At 46.9% G+C, this 17,220-nt stretch overlaps 1 protein-coding gene across 1 annotated transcript; it reads right to left on the reverse strand.

Moving 5' to 3' along the window:
• Positions 1–5,121: 5,121 nt before the first annotated feature.
• Positions 5,122–11,321, reverse strand: LOC129069478 (L-amino-acid oxidase-like). The gene is made up of 7 exons (XM_054572211.1): positions 11,306–11,321; positions 9,427–9,641; positions 8,877–8,989; positions 7,392–7,593; positions 6,819–6,887; positions 6,467–6,603; positions 5,122–5,905 (listed from the first exon to the last, which is right to left on the reverse strand). Exons 1-7 carry the CDS (start codon positions 11,319–11,321, stop codon positions 5,122–5,124), a joined length of 1,536 nt encoding a protein of 511 aa, XP_054428186.1.
• Between the last annotated feature and the right edge of the window lie 5,899 nt (positions 11,322–17,220).

The raw sequence follows: 17,220 nt of genomic DNA on the forward strand, positions 1-17,220 counted from the left end.
ATGATGCCACTGTTCCTACCTGAGTCGGGGGAAACAGAAATCAATCCCTTGGGCAGCCCCAGTCATGGCAAAATATCGCAAACAAATTCTATTCTTTTCTGGAAAGAGAAACTAAGCTTTGGGTGGCTTCCTCCTAATTGCACTGGGCCTGGGAGGGGGTTGACAAGGGTATGCAAAAACACCATGAATCTTCCTACTGCTTTTAATTTTGCTTTAAAAAAAAAAAAAGATTTTATTTATTTTTACTGTGCACCCCTAGCCAAGGACCTGGCCTGAAACCCAGGCACGTGCCCTGACCAGGAATCAAACTGGCAACATTTTCATTTGTGGGACAACACTCAACCAACTGAGCCACACCAGTCAGGGTGTAGTTTTGCTTTTTCTTAATCAGGCATTTGCTTGGTTGTAGCAGCCCCTTGACTGGTTTCTAGAGCTCCTACACCACTTTTTGTAGTCAGTCTGTTGTCTTCTTGATGTTTCCATGGGACCAGAAGGATCTGGAGCTCCTGACATCACTGTCAGATAGCTCTAAAAGTTTTATTAAAAAAAAGAACTTTCACATTTAGGTCTATGGTATCCAATTCGCATTAGATTTTGTACGATTACCTGGTTTTTAATTGTAACTCCACTATGTTATTGCTATGTGGCATTGGGAAAATAATCTCTCTGTACCTCATTTTCTTCATCATAGTACCTACCTCACAGAGTTATTGTGAGGCATTTGCATATATGTATATATGTAAAAGACTCAGAAAAGTGACTGGAAAATAGTATACCCTTAATAAATGCTACTTGCCATACATATTTTTATATCCTTTTAATTTAGTGTCTTGGAAGCCTAGACAGGACTGACATAATTAAGTCTAAGAAAAAGGCCCAAATCTACCACTCAGCATGACCCTGATGGCTGGGTGGGATACTGAGAAAGGCCTAGTCCAGTTTGAACAACGGGTTCTATTGCGCTAAATAAATGTGAACTTCCTTTCTTTTTCCTTTCTTTATTTGTTCCAGTGTGAATACGAAGTGTTCCATGTAAATAGTTTTATCAATCTGGTTATTAGCTCAATTTATACAAACTTCTAATATCTTTCTTGTTTATTTGTTTCTTGGGGGAACAGGAAAAAAAATTGTTTTGTTTAAAATTTCCTAGAACATAAAAGACCTCTGTACTCAGCTTCCCTAATCATTTTGATTGAAACATGGACCAGGTTTTGGGATTAAATTTTGGAAGGCCGGAGGCTGTAGATGAGTTCAGAGGAAAGTTGATTTATTTCAATTGATCATTGTGTGTGTGTGTGTGCGTGCATATGTATTTAAAAATTTCCTGGAGTATTTTTTTTTAATTTTTAATTTTTAATTTTTTAAATTTTATTTTAATTTATTTTTTCAAATACATTTGTCTCTGCCTCCTGGAGTATTTTTAAAATCCAGAAATAAATATAACAAGAACATAATCATCCTTGTACACATCAGCTAGATTGTACAAATTTTAACTTTTTGCTATATTTGGCTCAACTCATTCTTCCCCAGAAGTAAACACTACTGTGAAGTTAATGTGTATTTTTTCCAGGTTTATATTCTTTTGTCAGATATGTATATATTAAAATAACATATAATATTTTGTTCTTAAATTTAATATATAATAATGCATGTTTCATCTTTTCAATTTGCTTTTTCACTTATCATTTTCAAAGATTTATTCATTACAATACATAAATTATTGTAGATCTCACTTTTTTTCTCTTTTTTACTGAATTATACTTGGCATACTATATTATACAAGGTGGGGCAAAAATAGGTTTAAGGTTGTGAGTACATGAAAAGGTTTATTCTTGTATTAGTATTTATTAATTATTGTATCATTTTCCATATGAACATCTGTAAACCTAGTTTTCCCCCATCCTGTATTAGTTTCAGGTATACATTAAAGTGATTTGATGTTTTATGCACTGGAAACATTAAGTCTAGTTTATTACAATGTTATTGACTATATTCCCTATGCTGTGCATTACATCTCTGTGACTTTTTTTTTTTTAACTTTTAAAAATAGACTCTTGGGCTTTCTTTTATTTCTGGAGGATTACATGAAATGTGAACCACACAGTAAAGTGTCCCAGCCAGGCCCCTCCGTGGGGTGCCAGCTGCTGTTCCCTGCCCCGCAGTGGGGACTTTTCCATGCCCCCTGCCGCCTGGCCCCTTCTCTGGCGATCTTTCCGTCCATCCGTGCAAGCTGGCAGAAGCCCTGCTTGGAGGAGGAAGTCATAATGAAGAGGACGATGAAGGCATTGCGGCAGCTCGTGGTTTTCTGCTGCAGTGGCCTGCCAACCTGCAGCGAGGAGGCCTGGCCAGGGGCTGCCGCCACCTTAGTCCACCACGCTCGATGGGGTCCGAACCGTGCCAACCACTCTTCTGTGGCCAGGCGGGGCGCTGCACCATGTCTCTGCTGTGGAAGGAGAAAATGGGGCCCTGGGCTTCAGCTGGCCCTCAGATCCCAAGAGCAGGGCCCTGAAGTTGACGATGGGCACGGTGGCGAGGTCCACATCAAGCACGATGCTGCTGAGGTCCTGCAGGTGGGACGACAGGAAGGCGCGCAGGGCGCCCTCTAGAGCCCGTGGCCCTCACTTGCTGGTAGCCCTGGAAGTGGGTGTCACGGAAGCCGCGCAGGCCACCTGGCTGCCACCAGTTGAGCGCACCCAAGTGCAGCCCTGGCTGGAAGTCCCAGGGAGTGGCACAGGAGCGCAGGAGGAGGTGGGGCTGGCCAGGGTGCATGTAGCAGCAGTTGTGCAGTACTCCAACATAGGGCTGGGGGTCCCAGGCATGGAGGCCTCCCCAGGAGCGGTCTGCCCACCAGGGCTGTGCTGTAGAGGGGGCTACTCCCAGCTGGGGTGCTGGTTACACTCGTGCAGCTGGGCAGTGCTGCAAATCGTGATATTTATTTTATAACCTGAAGTTTGTACCTGGTAATTCTGTTCACCTGTTTCATCACTCCTCCCCTCCTCCCCTTTGGCAAGTGCTAGTTTGTTCTCTGTATTTATGAGTCTATTTCTTTTTTGTTTCGTTTGTGAATTTGTCTAGTTTTTTAGTTCCACGTAGAAGCTGATTCTTGGAAGAATGGGAACAGAGGCTGGAGTGGAGTTTTGAATGAACTGAATAATGCTGCTCATTCTTTGTATTTGGTGCATAGCACAGTGCCTGACACATCGTAGATGCATAATAAATATTAATCGACAGTTAAAGGAATCAAATATACTTAGTGTCTACCAGGGAAAATGCAAAAAAGGCATACAAGATACGACCCCAGCCCTTGGGGGCCCTTAGTATAGCTGGGCAGGTAATACACTCTCAGGGAGGAATTATATAAGAGCACAGGAAGATCCACAGTCCATATGCTTGTGACGCTAGGAAGGAAGGGTCAGGATTCAAAGAGAGAAATCCCTGGGGTTTGGATGTGGCAACTAACAGGGGATGTGGGAGGAGGGAATAACTTAAGGTGGTCCTGGAAGGACAGGGCAGGCTTTAGGGAGGAGCTGAATGGGGAGGAGTGTGCGGAATGAGCGTGGTGTCCTTCAAGGGTGGTGTGTGGACTGGACAAGCAGAGATGGGGAGGAGGGTTTTGATGGGTGATGGGGAGGTGAAGATAAAGAGCAGAAAGTCCATGGGCCAAGAGCATCTTTAGAAAGTCAAGATTCTGCTCTTGCAGGTTAAAAATGAGTAGAAAATAATTCAATCTCTTCACCTAGACTCTGTATTGGGCCAAAATGTGAGGCCCCTGGCTCAGGCATGCAAGGGTTTGTGTGCGCTGTGACTCTGTGTGGCCATTATGTGGTTTCCCATTGCTGTGGTTTGGGTTTGTCCCTTTAGGAGCTTCTAGTTGTAGATGACAGACATTAGGGTGTGTTGAAACCTTTCGGTTTGGCTTGTTCCTATTATTCAGAAGGGGGTCATTTTCTCCAAGCAAAAGGCTGATTCTAGCCTTCTCCACCCTTGATTGCTTCCTTATCCCTCCATACACAGTAGTTTCCCCCTCCCCCTGCTACTTATCCAGGGGCTTCACTTTCCACGGTTTCAGTTACCTGTCCAAAAACATTAAATAGGAAAGTTCCAGAGACAAACAAATTATAAGTTTCGACTGGGTGCCGTTCAGAGCCGTGTGATGAAATCTTGCTCTGTCCTGCTCTGTCCCATCTGGGACGGGAATCACCCCTTTGTCCAGTGCCTCCACCTTGTACACCCTACCTGCCCTCTAATCACTTAGCAGCTGCCTGACTTATCAGATTGACTGTCATGGTATCGCAGTGCCTGCGCTCAAGCAGCCCTTATTTCACTTACTCCTGGCCCCAGAGCGATGAGCAGTGATGCTGGCAAGTCAGATATGCCAACGGGGAGACCTAAAGTGCTTCATTTAAATGAAGAGTTGGAGGTGTTTTACTTAAAAAAGAAAGACAAAAAGTTGCATGCTAAGATCTGCGGTAAGAACAAACCTTCTAGCCATAGAATTGTGTAGAAGGAAACATAAATTTGTGCTAGTTTTGCTGTCATACTTCAAACTGTAAAAGTTATGGCCACCGTGCATGGTAAGTGCTTAGTGAGATGGGAAAGGCGTTGAATTTGTGAATGGAAGATATGAACAGATATCACAATCACATGACTGTTATTCCAGTATATTTGCATAAGTGTTCTATTTTATTATTAATTATTTTGTCAATCTCTTACTGTGCCTAACTTATAAACTAAACTTTACCATAGGTGTGTATGTGAAGGAAAAAAAACATAGTATAGGTAGGGTATGGTACCATCTGAGGTCGCAGGCAGCCACTGGGGGTCTTGTGTGTATCTCTTCCCAGGAAGGAGACAACAGCACCCTGCCTCTGCTGTTCCTCCCACAAGGGCTGGCAGGGCAGAGAAGCAGAGAAAGGGGTGATTTTCTTTTGGACTTATTAGCCGGGTTCTTTGTCTGACATTTTGGGGGCCTGCATGTGGGCCAGGAGGCCTAACGATGACCTGTCTCCTGAGCTTCTGCCCCCAGCTCCCACCTCCCTGCCTGCTGCCTGCTAAATTCCCTCGGTACCTTCTCTCTGGGTTAGAAGGGATTCTGGGTGTTGGCCAAGGTCTTCTCTGTCCTCAGGCTTCCCTGTCCACGGCAGCCTGGATGTTCCTGGCTGCCCGGAGGGCGGTCTTGATGGCGGTGTCTATCCAACCATGGGGCATGCTGGTGTGCTCGCCAGCAAAGTAGATGCGGCCCTCTGGCTGGGAGAGCCCCTGCTCAAAGTCTTCATATTGGTAGGGCATGAAATCAGTGAAGGCGCCCATGATGAAGGGATCCAGAGACCACTGCTTGAGCACAGAGGAGGGGCACATGCGCCGCAGCTCCTCCTTGGGTATCTCATGCACCGCCGCCAGGTCCTCCAGGACGATGTCCAGCACCTGGTCCTGCTTCATGGATATGAAGAAGAGAGAATCACTTTCCACGGTGTAGGAGGCCAGCAGGACGCCCTTGCCATTAGGAAAGTTGTGGCTGGGGTAAACGATGAAGCGCGAGGGCCGGTCGGTGATGGAGGACCCGCCCTGGATGCCATCCCGCTCCCAGAAGGACTCATTGCAGGCCAGAATCAGCTTGGTAGCGCCGGCGTAATGCACTGAGCGGAGCGCGTCTGCCTTTTCTAGGGAGAGCGGTGGCGCGTACGTGATGAGGAGCGAGGGCTTGGCTGCAGTGCAGATGATGACAAAATCCGCGGTAAGGTTGTGCAGTGCTGAGTTGGACTCGCCCACACGGTAGGAAATGTGGACCTCAGACCCATTCCTCTCTACCCTCTCCACCCTGGAGCGCAGATGGATGGTACCAGGCTTCAGGCTCGCACCGAGGGCTTTGGGAAGCTGGTCGAAGCCACCCGTGATCTCGGAAAAGCTGCAAGGGGTAAAGAGAGCAGAGTAGGTGAGGGTGGCAGGCATGAGGCCTCGTTGCCCGACTGTCAGCAACCGTCCTGGTCCAAAAGGGGAGGAAACTAGCTTCATATACATACTTCGTAAACATCATCTTGACTCTTCTCTGCGAGGGAAAGATTATCCTTGAATTTGATAGTTTGGAAGACTGACACCCAGGGAAAAAGAAATTTCCCAAGAAGATAGCTTGTGGGTGCAGCCTCCATGCAATTCTGCCTCCCAGAAGGAGTTTTTACAGACCTGGGTCTGGGTTCTGGGTCTGGATTCTGGCTCCAGCCCTTGGTCCCGTTGTGGGAATCTGGCTGTTAACATAATTTCTCGTAACCTCAGAAGCCTCACTGGTAAAATGACTCTGAGTAATGGTACCTATCTTCCAGGTGATTGTAAAATCAAATGTGATAACTTTTGGAAAGTGCTTAGGACAGTGCCTGGCACATAGTAACTGCTCAATAATCAAAGTTCCCTTTCCCTGCTCTAAGTGTTGGAGGAGAGGTCAGACTTGAGTCCTGATCCATGTCAGCCTTACTCGTCATTTTGGGAGAAGATTATCTCAGATTTCAGGGACTCTAGGAACGATTTAGGGATTTCAATGCCCTCGTTCATCAAATCCCTGATCATCTTCACTGCTCCTGGGCTCAGCTTTGCTTCTTTCCGCAGGTAAACCTGTGGGGAGGTAGGAGGGTCAGATGGAGGGCCCAATATGTAGGAAGGGGCTTCAGCAGGGGGCTGGGTCAGGCAAGGGGTGGGACTGGACTCCAGGAAGGGAATGCTTTGGCAGGGGGAATAGAGGGTCCTGGTAGGCAGAGGACAACCCCGGGAGCTAAGTTGAGCGCAAACTCCCCTCCACCTCTCTCTGGGGATTTCTTAGCTTCACTCACCTTGGAGGAGTAAGAATCATAAAGGGAAAACAGGTAGCTGCAGTTGATATTTTTCTGATTTTTTATGACCTGCTTAAGGGGAGAAAGGAGAAACAGCTGTGGTTTAAAGCCAAATGTCCAGAGAAGCAAGACTCCTGGGTTCTCAAGGATGTCCCTTTGAAGAGGGTGGGGGCAAGGAGGTGGGTGGATGGAAGGACCTGAGGAAGGATGCTTCCAGAAGCTCCAAAATGCCTCTCTTTCCCCACAGATCCCTCCTTTGTTTAAAGATCTTTGGAGACTATGACTTATGGTGAAGACAATCACTGCGATCTAGCAGGACTGATTCATTACCAAGGATTCCCTTTCCTTCCACTGCCACTGACCAAGCAATGACCATGGACCACCCAGGGACAGATGATATGAGGCTGGGCACTAGGATTGGGGTGGCAACATCCTTAGAGGGTTTTAGAATGAAGGTCAACCAATCACAAGGGTATTGGAGTCAGGACACCTGGGCCCATCCACTAACTTGCCAGGCGACTTCAGGCCAGACCCTTTTCTTTCCCAAGTATGGGAGGAGCGAGGCAGAGTCACCTGGGCAATGGACTGTTGGTAGAGCTCCCCAGCGTTCTTGCCCTTCTCCATGGGGTTCACAGAATAGCCCAGGAGCTCTGGGTTGGCCTGGACCTCCCTGGCGCGATAGCGTCGTCCGTTGATGAGGTACCAGGTGTTGCCATTGTAGTAGATGAACTTGTTCAACTTCAGGCCCAGCTTCTCCACATAGGTGTGGAAAAACCTGAAGCAAAGACAGGCATGACATGACCCTGTTCCTGCTGGCCTCACAATAGGAATCATTTCCAGGAAAGTCAGTGTCTTTATGTGCCCAGAGAACTCAGACTAACTGCTTCCTCATCTCCAACTCTGTGTCTATTTGCTGTGGTATTAGTTTGTTTTTTTCTGTTTTTGCCCTGAGTCAGGTGGGGAGTAGGATGTTCACCCACCACAGAATGAATGCCCGTTAGGAAATTCAGGGCATATGGATTCAATAATAGAGACAGAGGCCTTTGGTTTCAGACATTATTTGAAATGCTATTTTCCATTCTAGGTAAGTTGAAGGCTATACCTAAAGACTTAATTTGGGCTGTTTCAATGGGATTTCATTTTAGCTTTTGGTGGTGTCTGGAGGGAAATCTCAGGTTCAGTTTGTATTTGAAAAAGAAGTCATGCCCTGGCTTGGTATCTTAGTGCATTAGAGGGTCATCCTGACTTGCAAGGTTGTGGGTTTGATCCCCAGCAAGGACACGTACAAGAAACAACCTATGAAAGCATAACTAAGTGGAGCAACAGATCGATGCCTCTCTCTCTCTCCCCCGCTTCTCTTCATCCCTCCCTCCCTCCCTCCCTTTGTCTCTCTAAAATTAATTTTAAAAAAACAACAAGTTATGTTTTTGGAGGTATGTGGGATACTAGGCAAGGGATCTTTTTTGTCTTGGAGGCCTCAGAACCAGGAGTCAGTTATGGTTCAGAAATCAAGCACCTGCTTTTGTGCTGGGCACATTCTTGATTTTGAGGAGCAGTTTTGTCATTTTCTCTTGGGAAAATCTTGGGTGAGTCACTTCGGTGAGTCCCCGGGCCCATATCTCTGAGACCAGTGTCTTGATTTGTAAATGTGAAACATAAAAGCATCAAACTGCAAGGTTGTGAGCATCAAATGAAATGATGCACAGATAGTGCTTAGCACAGAGTAAATGCTCAACACATGGCAGCTATTATCATGTGATAGCTTACTGTGGTATAACTGATGTATAAGAAGCTGCCCATATTGGAAGCACACAATTTGATGAATTAATGGTAACTATATGCACTCTTAGTTTGGGATCTTCTGCTTTCTCTATGTCCCTGGGCGCTGAGTCTCGGCTGTCTCTGCCAAGGGGGAGACCAGTGTTTGTCCTGACTTGCAGGATCGAATCAGACAGGACAGTGAATCTGAAAGGGCTCTGACTCAATGACAGCAGAGCCCACACTACCTCCTCCTAATCCGTCCTACTTTCCCTCCTCCACCCCTTTCCCAAGACTTACCTTTGGGACTTCAGGACTCTCATGGGCCCCAGGTCGCAGTACCAGCCCTCCTCCTCGTTCCTGAACGTGACCACTCGACCCCCGATATGGTCGTTGGCTTCCAGGATGGAAACCTGGGGTCCAGAGAAGCCGCGGTCATTCCCAGGGTCATTCTCTCCCTTCTCCCACTCTGCATTCCACACCACCCAGGCCCAGGCTCCAGTCTGGAACCCCAGCAGCGGGTCCCTGAGTGTGCAGGGTAGCCAGAGTGCGGGGATGGGGAGTCCCAGGAGGGTCCTGAGTGATGTGAGTGAGGCAGAAGAGCGCCACGTGGCAGGGGTCAGAGTATCTCTTGATCTTTACTTGTTAGCGCACCCCTTCTCTACTTTGGTTTCCATGGGGGACACAGGTTGCCACTAAAGTGAAGGCTCAGGGCAAGCCAGAGTTCTGAGAACAGTAGATAAGGGCCAAGAGACCCCATAGATTGCATACAGTTGTTCTCTTTTTCTTCTCCTGCCCAAGAAGGCAAACCCAGAGGCAAATGACTGAGGCCCCTCCAAAGCCTGCTTACATGGTGGCCAGCGTCCTGCAGGGCCTTGGCAGCTACCAGACCTGCTATGCCAGCTCCCACTATCACCACGCGCTTGGGCAGTGGGGACGTGTGGAGGCCCTCCTGGGCCGTGACAAGGAGAGACTCGTATTCGGGATCCTGGAAGCACTTGATGAAGTCCTCAGAGGAGCCAAAGCAGCTGGAAGTAGGCACCAGGAGCCACAAGACCAGAATTCCTGGAGCAGAGAAAGGAATGGGGGCAGCCTCTCTGGGGCCCAGGCTTGATACCCAACCTACCCAGGGTGAGTTGGGCTGTGTGAGTGAGTGGGGATGGTAAGCTCAGCATCAGGCAGTATCTGTCAAACGCGTGGTTGTGAACACGTGCATTTGTGATTGTGTCTCTTTTGGGACAATTGTGTTGTGTGGGATATGAATGTATGTGTGAACAGTGCTGATGGTAGTTGTATGGTTGTGATTGTGGACAGCAAGTTCATGTGTGTGCACATGATTGGAAATTCATGAGTGTGTGCAGGTTCGTATTGGACTGTAAATGCGCCTGCTTCTGAAGGTGAGTGTGCGTGCATATGTGAGCCTGTCCGTGACATGTTGCTGTGATTGTGAGTTTGGTGTTGTGGCCCTGTATGACTGTGCATTGTCTGTAATTTGGTGTGAGGGGGTGTGTTTATGGGGCAGTGGGGTTACCTGAGTCAATGTGTGCATGACTCTACATGGGAAAATGAGGTGGGATGTAGTATGTGGTGTCAGCCTGGGTTTGGGCGAGCGAAGAGGCTGTGTGCATTTGTTTGAGTTTGAGAGAGTATGTGTTCTTGTGTTCAGTTCTGTGCGTGCATTTGAGTGTGAAGCTGGGTGGGGGTGCCTGAGGGCGTCTGTATTCTTTGGGAATATGTGCATTTGTGAGAGGATGAGAGAGAGAGAGACAGAGAGAGAGAGAGAGAGAGAGAGTGTGTGTGTGTGTGTAAGTGAGAATGCGCAAAGCACATTTCTCTTCAGGGAAAGGGGGTGAAGGAATTGCGACATTTCTAGTGTCCAGGGGGACTGTGGCAATCCTATTGCTCTTCTCCAGCCTCCCAGTATTTTCTCACAGCCCTCCAGGATGTGCAGGAAGTCCTGAGTGAATGGCCCTTTTCTCCACAACTAACTGCCCTGATGTACAGAGAAATTCACCGGAACCCCTGAAACAAGAGGCTCTGTGGCTTCCTCAGTGTTGCCAGTTCTAAAAGGGAAAAGCCAGGACCTGGAACACATTGTGCCTCTTGCACTGTCTCTAGGTTTTTTTGGTGGGTGAGAACCCCTTGGTCTAGTCTCTGTACAGGTGGGACAACCAAGACTCACAAAGAAAAGGGATCTTCAGGGATTGCCCCTGAGAAGAGGCTGGACACCCAGCCACTTCCTGGTGCAGGCTTTTCCCAAGGCCAAAGAGGGCCTTCTGCAGAGAGACTCCTCAGGAAAGAGCAGAGAGGTCACCAAGCTCCATGGGGAGAGCCCCAGCCTCACTCCTCTTCGCTTCCCCCGGCTCCCCACAACCTCCCTAATCTATTTTCCACCCCTAACAAATTTTACTATCTTCTGGAGCTACCGTCACTCCTATCTCAGACCCCATATCCTTCCTCATGAATGGGCCCAGCCTCTGACTCATTCTCCAGCCCTGTATCCATTCTCTTAACCAACTTTCAAAACCTGGACCTATGCATAGCCCCTGATGTAGCTCCTGTCACATCTCAGTCCCCCGCCTCCTTCCCCTTGTTTGGCCCTATACCCAGACTCCCCTTTGGACCCGTGTCTCTTTCCCTGTCCCATCCCCACCTCACAATCTAGCTCTTCTCCATATGTTAGTGATCAACACCTCCTTCCTCAGACCTAGAGAAGGAACTGCACTTACCCCTCATCTTGGCCATGGACCCGCAGCTCATGCTGGGCCCTGGGCGCCTCTCTATTTATGAGGAGCCAGCTCCACTGCAGCGGCATTCACTGGCTGCATGAGTCCAGCCTACCCCAAGGCCTGATTGGCTGCAGCAGAGAAAGGAGCTGTGCCCTCAAGGCCTGGGCTGTCAGGTGACTCAGTCCCCTGAGCAGCCTCATCTTCTGCATCCCCACCTTCCTCCTAGCCTGTCTCCCCTCCTAGAAAAATGACTTCTTCCAGCCCAGAGCCCAGCACCTGAGTGCCAATGTGGAAGAGGGCCCTCATTTTGTTTTCTCACAAAAGGAGTGTGGGAAGGGTCATAGAGGACCAAGTCCTTGCATCATTTGAAAATGCCTTCATTTTTAGCTGACTTTTTTATACTTAACTTTACCTTAAATTGTTATTGCTATTGACTTTTCAAAAAGATTTTATTTCTTTCTAGAGAGAGGGGAAGGGAACGAGAAAGAGAGAGAAACACCAATGTGTTGCCTCTCATACACCCCCAACTGGGGCCGTGGCCCACAACCCAGGTATGTTCCCTGACCAGGGATTGAACCAGCAACTTTTGGGTTCACAGATCAGTGCTCAATCCACTGAGTCCCACCAGCTGGAGCTTGTGGCCACTGCTTTGACCAAGTGTAGAATTCTACAGTTCAGAAATCATTTTCACTAGAATCCTGGAAGGCATGTTTTCAATTTTTTTTCCTTTTAATCCAGTGTTCCTGATGAAGTCTAATGTTAATTCTGTTTCTTATTCTTTTGCATGTAGTTTTTCATCTTCCCCACAGCTGGAAGCATATAAGGATTTTCTCTTTTTCATAGGATTTCTGAAATTACCTGAAGACATGTATGGAAGTCAATTTCCTGCCCCCCCCAGCCATCTAGTTGGTAGAGAGGAACCATGTGAGTCCAAAGACTTAAGACTTTACCAGCTCAGGGAATTATCCTTCTACTTTTATCAGTTATTTCTATTTTTTAAAAAATATTTTTTATTTAGTTTTAGAGAAAGGAGAAGTGAGGTTGAAAGAGAAGGAAAGAAACGTGGACGTGAAACAGAAACATCAATTAGTTGCTTCTTATACGCATCTCAACCCAGACTGAACCCAAACGCAAGCATGTGTCCTGACCCAGAATCGAAACAGCAACCTTTTGCTTTGCAAGATGACACCCAACCAACTGAGCCACACTGATTAGGGCAGTTATTTCTAGTTGTTCCTTAGAATTCCTAGTATGTTGAATTGGGATCTTTATCTTTTCATCATTTTTTCTTAGATTTTCCATTTCTTTATAATTCTAAATTTTGAAAATGATCTTTATATAAATTGTATCATACTGTGTGTATTCTGCAACTTCCTTTTCCTCAGCGGTATGTTTATGAGAGTCACCCATGTTTACACATGTGCTTCTAATGAACTCATTTATATTCATTTATAAAGAGTTTTATAAACATATAACGATTTATTTAACTCTTTCTTTTTAGTGGACATTCAATTCATTTTCAGATCTGCTCCATTGCAAACAATACTTCTATGGGTATTTTTGCATGTTTTCCCTGTATACACGAGTGAGATTTTCCAGGGAATATATCTGAAAATGGAATTGCTGGGCTATATGGCATTCCTTCTTCAACTTTATTAGACAATGCTGAGTTGTTCTCCAGAATAGTTGTGCCAGTTTAGATTCCTACTGGAAGACTGTTGTATCTGATTTCTTCACATCTGAGCCAATACTTGGTATTGTTGGTTTTTTAATTTTTGCAACTGACAGGGGCAAAATAATACTTATTTATTGTTTCATTTTGCATTTCCCTGACTATTAGGGAAGCTGAAATCTTTTTGTATATTTTATTATTTGGGTTTTTTGTTCTGTGACTTGCCTGTTTCTATTTTCTGTTTATATTTCTATTGGATTTTGTCTTTTTATTATTGACTTGTAGAAGTTCTTTGTACTGTACACTTTGGATATTTATTTTTTATTACAAACATTGCAAACACTTTCTCTAGCCTAAAGATTTGATTTACAGCTTTATTTATGGTGTTCATTTTTTCACACCTAGCCCCTTATTTACTGTTCCTATGATCATAAAGAGAGCTTTCCATATTATCTTCACTCATGCATTCAACAAATATTAGTGTAATATCTATTAAGCCCCAGGTGTTGTACTAGACCTGGGAGAATTCAAAGAAAACAACACGGATAAAAACCCTTGTTCCAGGAAGCATCAAGGATTCAGGTAATAAACAAATGAGTAAGTAAAGTACATGGCATGTTAGCTGATGATAGTTGCTATAGAGATAAAGAAAACAGTAATGAGGGAAGGCTTGAGAGTTCCAGGGATGGGGTGGTTGGTTTGGGAAAAGGATGAGTGGGATAGGCCTCCCTTAGAATGTGACATTATTAGCAAAGATGTGAAGGAGATGAGGAAGGGAGACATGTGCCAATGTGGGGGAAGGAGCTCACTGGTCAGAGAGAGCAGTGAATGCCGGGTCTTCGCTTCTCTGAGGAATGGGAGGGGCATGGCTAGAGCAGAGTAAGAGGGAGAGTAGTGGGAGCAGAGGTCTGGAGGTGAGGAGGGGCCACATCATGTAGGGCTTTGCAGGTTACTGTATTGCCTTCAGTTCTTGCTTTGAGGGAGAGGTAAACCCTTGAAGGGAGTTGGCAGAAGAGTGACATGATCTGAGTTATGCTCTAAAAGGACCACTCTGGCTGCCTAGTCTTGCACGGAGACTAAGGTGCCAAGGGGAAGGAAGGAAACAGGGGCCTGATCTGGAGTTCTCTGCAGAGATCCAGGTGACGGATGCAGAGCTGATGCTGTTGGTCCAGGGTGGTACTGGTAGAGGTTGTGAGCAGTGGCTTCTCGTTGTGTTTCACAGGCAGAGCTGACAGGATTTGCCGAAGGTTTGCCTGTGGAATGAGAGAAAACAAAAATTCCCCCCAAAATTCCAGCGTTTCTGACCTGAGCAGCTAAAGGATGCAGTTGATTGATGTAGGAAAGCGTTCAGGAGCAGGTTTTGGGGAGGAGAAGATCAGGAGCTAGGTTTCGTACACATTCAGTTGGAGATGTTGCCCAGACAAAACAGAAGCCTGGCAGCACGGTAGTTCTGGGCCAGTCAACTCAGAGATTCCACAGCATCATCAAAGCCCTGGGTGTTGTCCAGCTTCGAAGCTGCCCACCTCAGAATGCTGGTGATCACGTGGATCATTTGTGGTCACGTGATGAGTGAAGGAGTTCCGGGCACCATGTGCCAACCTGACAACATCTAGCAAAAATAGGGCTTTTCTTCCCCTCATGTGTCTCTTTTTACAAGTGAGGAAAACCTTTCCCAGAGGCCCCCAGCAACATTTTCCACAAGTCTGATTGTTCAGAATAGTGTCACACACCTGTTGAGACCAAGTGGTGGCAAGAAGAACACTCCATCTGCATGAAACCAATCAGGATTCACGCCTGGGGCTACTGAGGCGGTCACTTCCTTGAGCATATGACTGTGCTGAGATGAACTTGAACGGAATCAGAACTCCGTCAGTAAGGAAGAAATACAAGTGGTCATCCTTCCAGGGTGACTGGGCACTGGGGAAAAGGATGTAACCAGACTTTTCAGGTGCTACCGGACACTAGCTCCGAACTGACACTCATTTCTGGAGACTCAAAATGCCACTTGGTCCACCAGTCAGAATTGGAGCTGATGAAGGTTAGGGGATCAGTGGAGTTTTAGGTCAGGCCTGGTTCCCAGTAGGTGCAAGTGGGTCTCTGAGCCCCTCCTACGGTTATCTCCCCAGGTCTGGAATGCATGATTTACATAGACATAGTCAGGAGCTGGAAGAGTCCCCACACGGGACCCCTGACCTGTGAAGTGGTAGGATAGGCCAAGGAGAAGCCATTAGAACTGCCTTTAAATATAAAAATAGTCAATCCAAACCAATCACATTCATGGAGGGATTGCAGGTGAGTGCCACCTTGAGGACTGGAAGGATGCAGGGGGATCACCTGCTAGGCCTGTGCAGAAACAGGCGGATTTTGGAGAATGACAGTGGGTTATCATAGACTTAACAAGGCGGTGGCCAGCTGCAGCTGTGTTTTCAAATATGATTTCAGTACTTGAGCAAATGGACGCATTTTCTGGCACCTGGTGTCGATCTGGCAAATGCTCTTTTGTTTTTTCCCACAATATCTCTTAGGAAAGACACCAGAAATAGTTTGCACTCAGCTGTCAAAGCCAGTAATATACTTTGCATTATTCTACCTCTGGGGTATATCCACACTCCAGCCCAAGTCATGATTTAGCCCTGAGGGACCTTGATTGCCCTTGACTACCGCAAAATAGCACTCTGGCCCATTACCCATGACATTGTGCTGGTTGGACTCGACAAACAGGAGGAAGCCACTGTGCCAGGCATACTGGGAAGACATTTGCATGTCAGAGGATGGAAAATAACCAAGCATAAATCCAGGGAACTTCCACCTCAGTAAAGTCTCTAGGGACCCAGTGGTGTGGGGTGTGTCAAGATAGCCCTCATAAGGTGAAAGATAAGTTGTTGAATTTGGCCCTTCCTACCACGAAAAAAAGATTCACCATGCCCAGTGGGCCTTCTTGGATTTTGGAGGCAACATGTTCCTCATTTGGGTAAGCTGCTCTGGTGTGTTTACGGAGTGACCTTCTGAAAAAGTTCCTGTTTTGAGTGAAGCTGAGAACAAGAGAAAGATGGACAGTAGGTACAAGTTGCCGTGCAAGCTGCTCTGTCATTTGGGCCATAACCTGTCAGATCTGATGACACATGAAGTGGCAGCAGCAGACAGAGATATTGTTCGGAGTCTTTGACAGGCCCCCCTATAGGTGAATCACAGCATTTTGCTCATGGTTTTGGAGTAAAGCCTTGCTATCCACTGAGGGTAACTACTCTCCTTTGGAGAAACATCCTTTGGCTTTCTTTCTATTGGGCCTTAGTAGAGACTGAACGCTTACCCAGGAATCACAAAATAACCATGTGACCTGGACTCCTGCCGTAAACTGATGTTGTCTGATTTACCAAGTCAAGAGTCCTCCAGATACAAGGAGTGTGTAAGAGAAAGTGGCCCCAGTGCCCCCCTCCTGCTATATTACCCTCCATAGCCTGCACCCTCAGCCTCATGCTGTGGTCTCATGTCGACCTTGAAGACCCCTTCTGGCTCTGAGAACAGGGAACTGACCAAAACCAGTATCAATGACTCCCTCAGGACTTGACCCACGACAAGTGCTTCAGAAAGTCTGTCATCATCCTTGTCACCATCTATAAAATGGAGACCATAACACTTGCCTCACAGGAGTGCTGGGAGGACCTGGAGAGAATATACATGTGAAAGTGCTTCGTACACTGTCAAGTCCTTAGAGACTGTCCCGAAGGAGCATTGAGATGAACTTGATCATTAGCCTCATCGCCGTCTCTTGCTATTCCCTTCCGCTCACTCCCCAGACACAATTGCAGAAAACTCTCTGGGGCACCTGTCTTAACAATGGAGAGCTAATTCCCACAGGACCCCTCCCAGAGGCTCTCTCAGCCTGAGGCCAATTACAGAGTCCCAGGCTGTCAGAACTGCTGGCAGCCCTAGCCTCCCTTTCTCTTGAACACACCCTCGTCTCCTTGAGGTCTGCAGGCCCAACCTGGCTCAGAATTTAGTGTCCAGGCTCCAGTCATCCCCTGCCTGCCAACCCCTGGGTCAGCCCCAACCCCACTGGTGATCATGACCAGCTCTCAGATAGCGGTGCTCACTTCAGGTGCAGGGGCAGCCATTAGTTTAGAGTTAAGCACTGAAGTATATGGTACTGTGGACACAGCCCCAGCTCACAAAGCAAGTGCCCGAGCTCTGATACTGGGCTACCATTGTCAAGCAGCATGTTTTTGGCTAAATCCCTGAGTAT

This window comes from Pteronotus mesoamericanus, unplaced genomic scaffold, assembly GCF_021234165.1.
Source record: "Pteronotus mesoamericanus isolate MK-2021 breed Mesoamerican mustached bat unplaced genomic scaffold, CSHL_Meso_final contig_221, whole genome shotgun sequence".
NCBI classification, from domain to species: Eukaryota; Metazoa; Chordata; class Mammalia; order Chiroptera; family Mormoopidae; genus Pteronotus; species Pteronotus mesoamericanus.

Bases quoted from the DNA above. Each gene is read 5' to 3' on its own strand.
- LOC129069478 (XM_054572211.1), bottom strand. The intron at 8,990-9,426 runs GTAAGCAGGCTT...TCTGGACCCCAG, and splicing joins TGCAGGACGCTGGCCACCAT to GTTTCCATCCTGGAAGCCAA. The intron at 6,888-7,391 runs GTGACTCTGCCT...CCCCTTAAGCAG, and splicing joins ACCAACAGTCCATTGCCCAG to GTCATAAAAAATCAGAAAAA.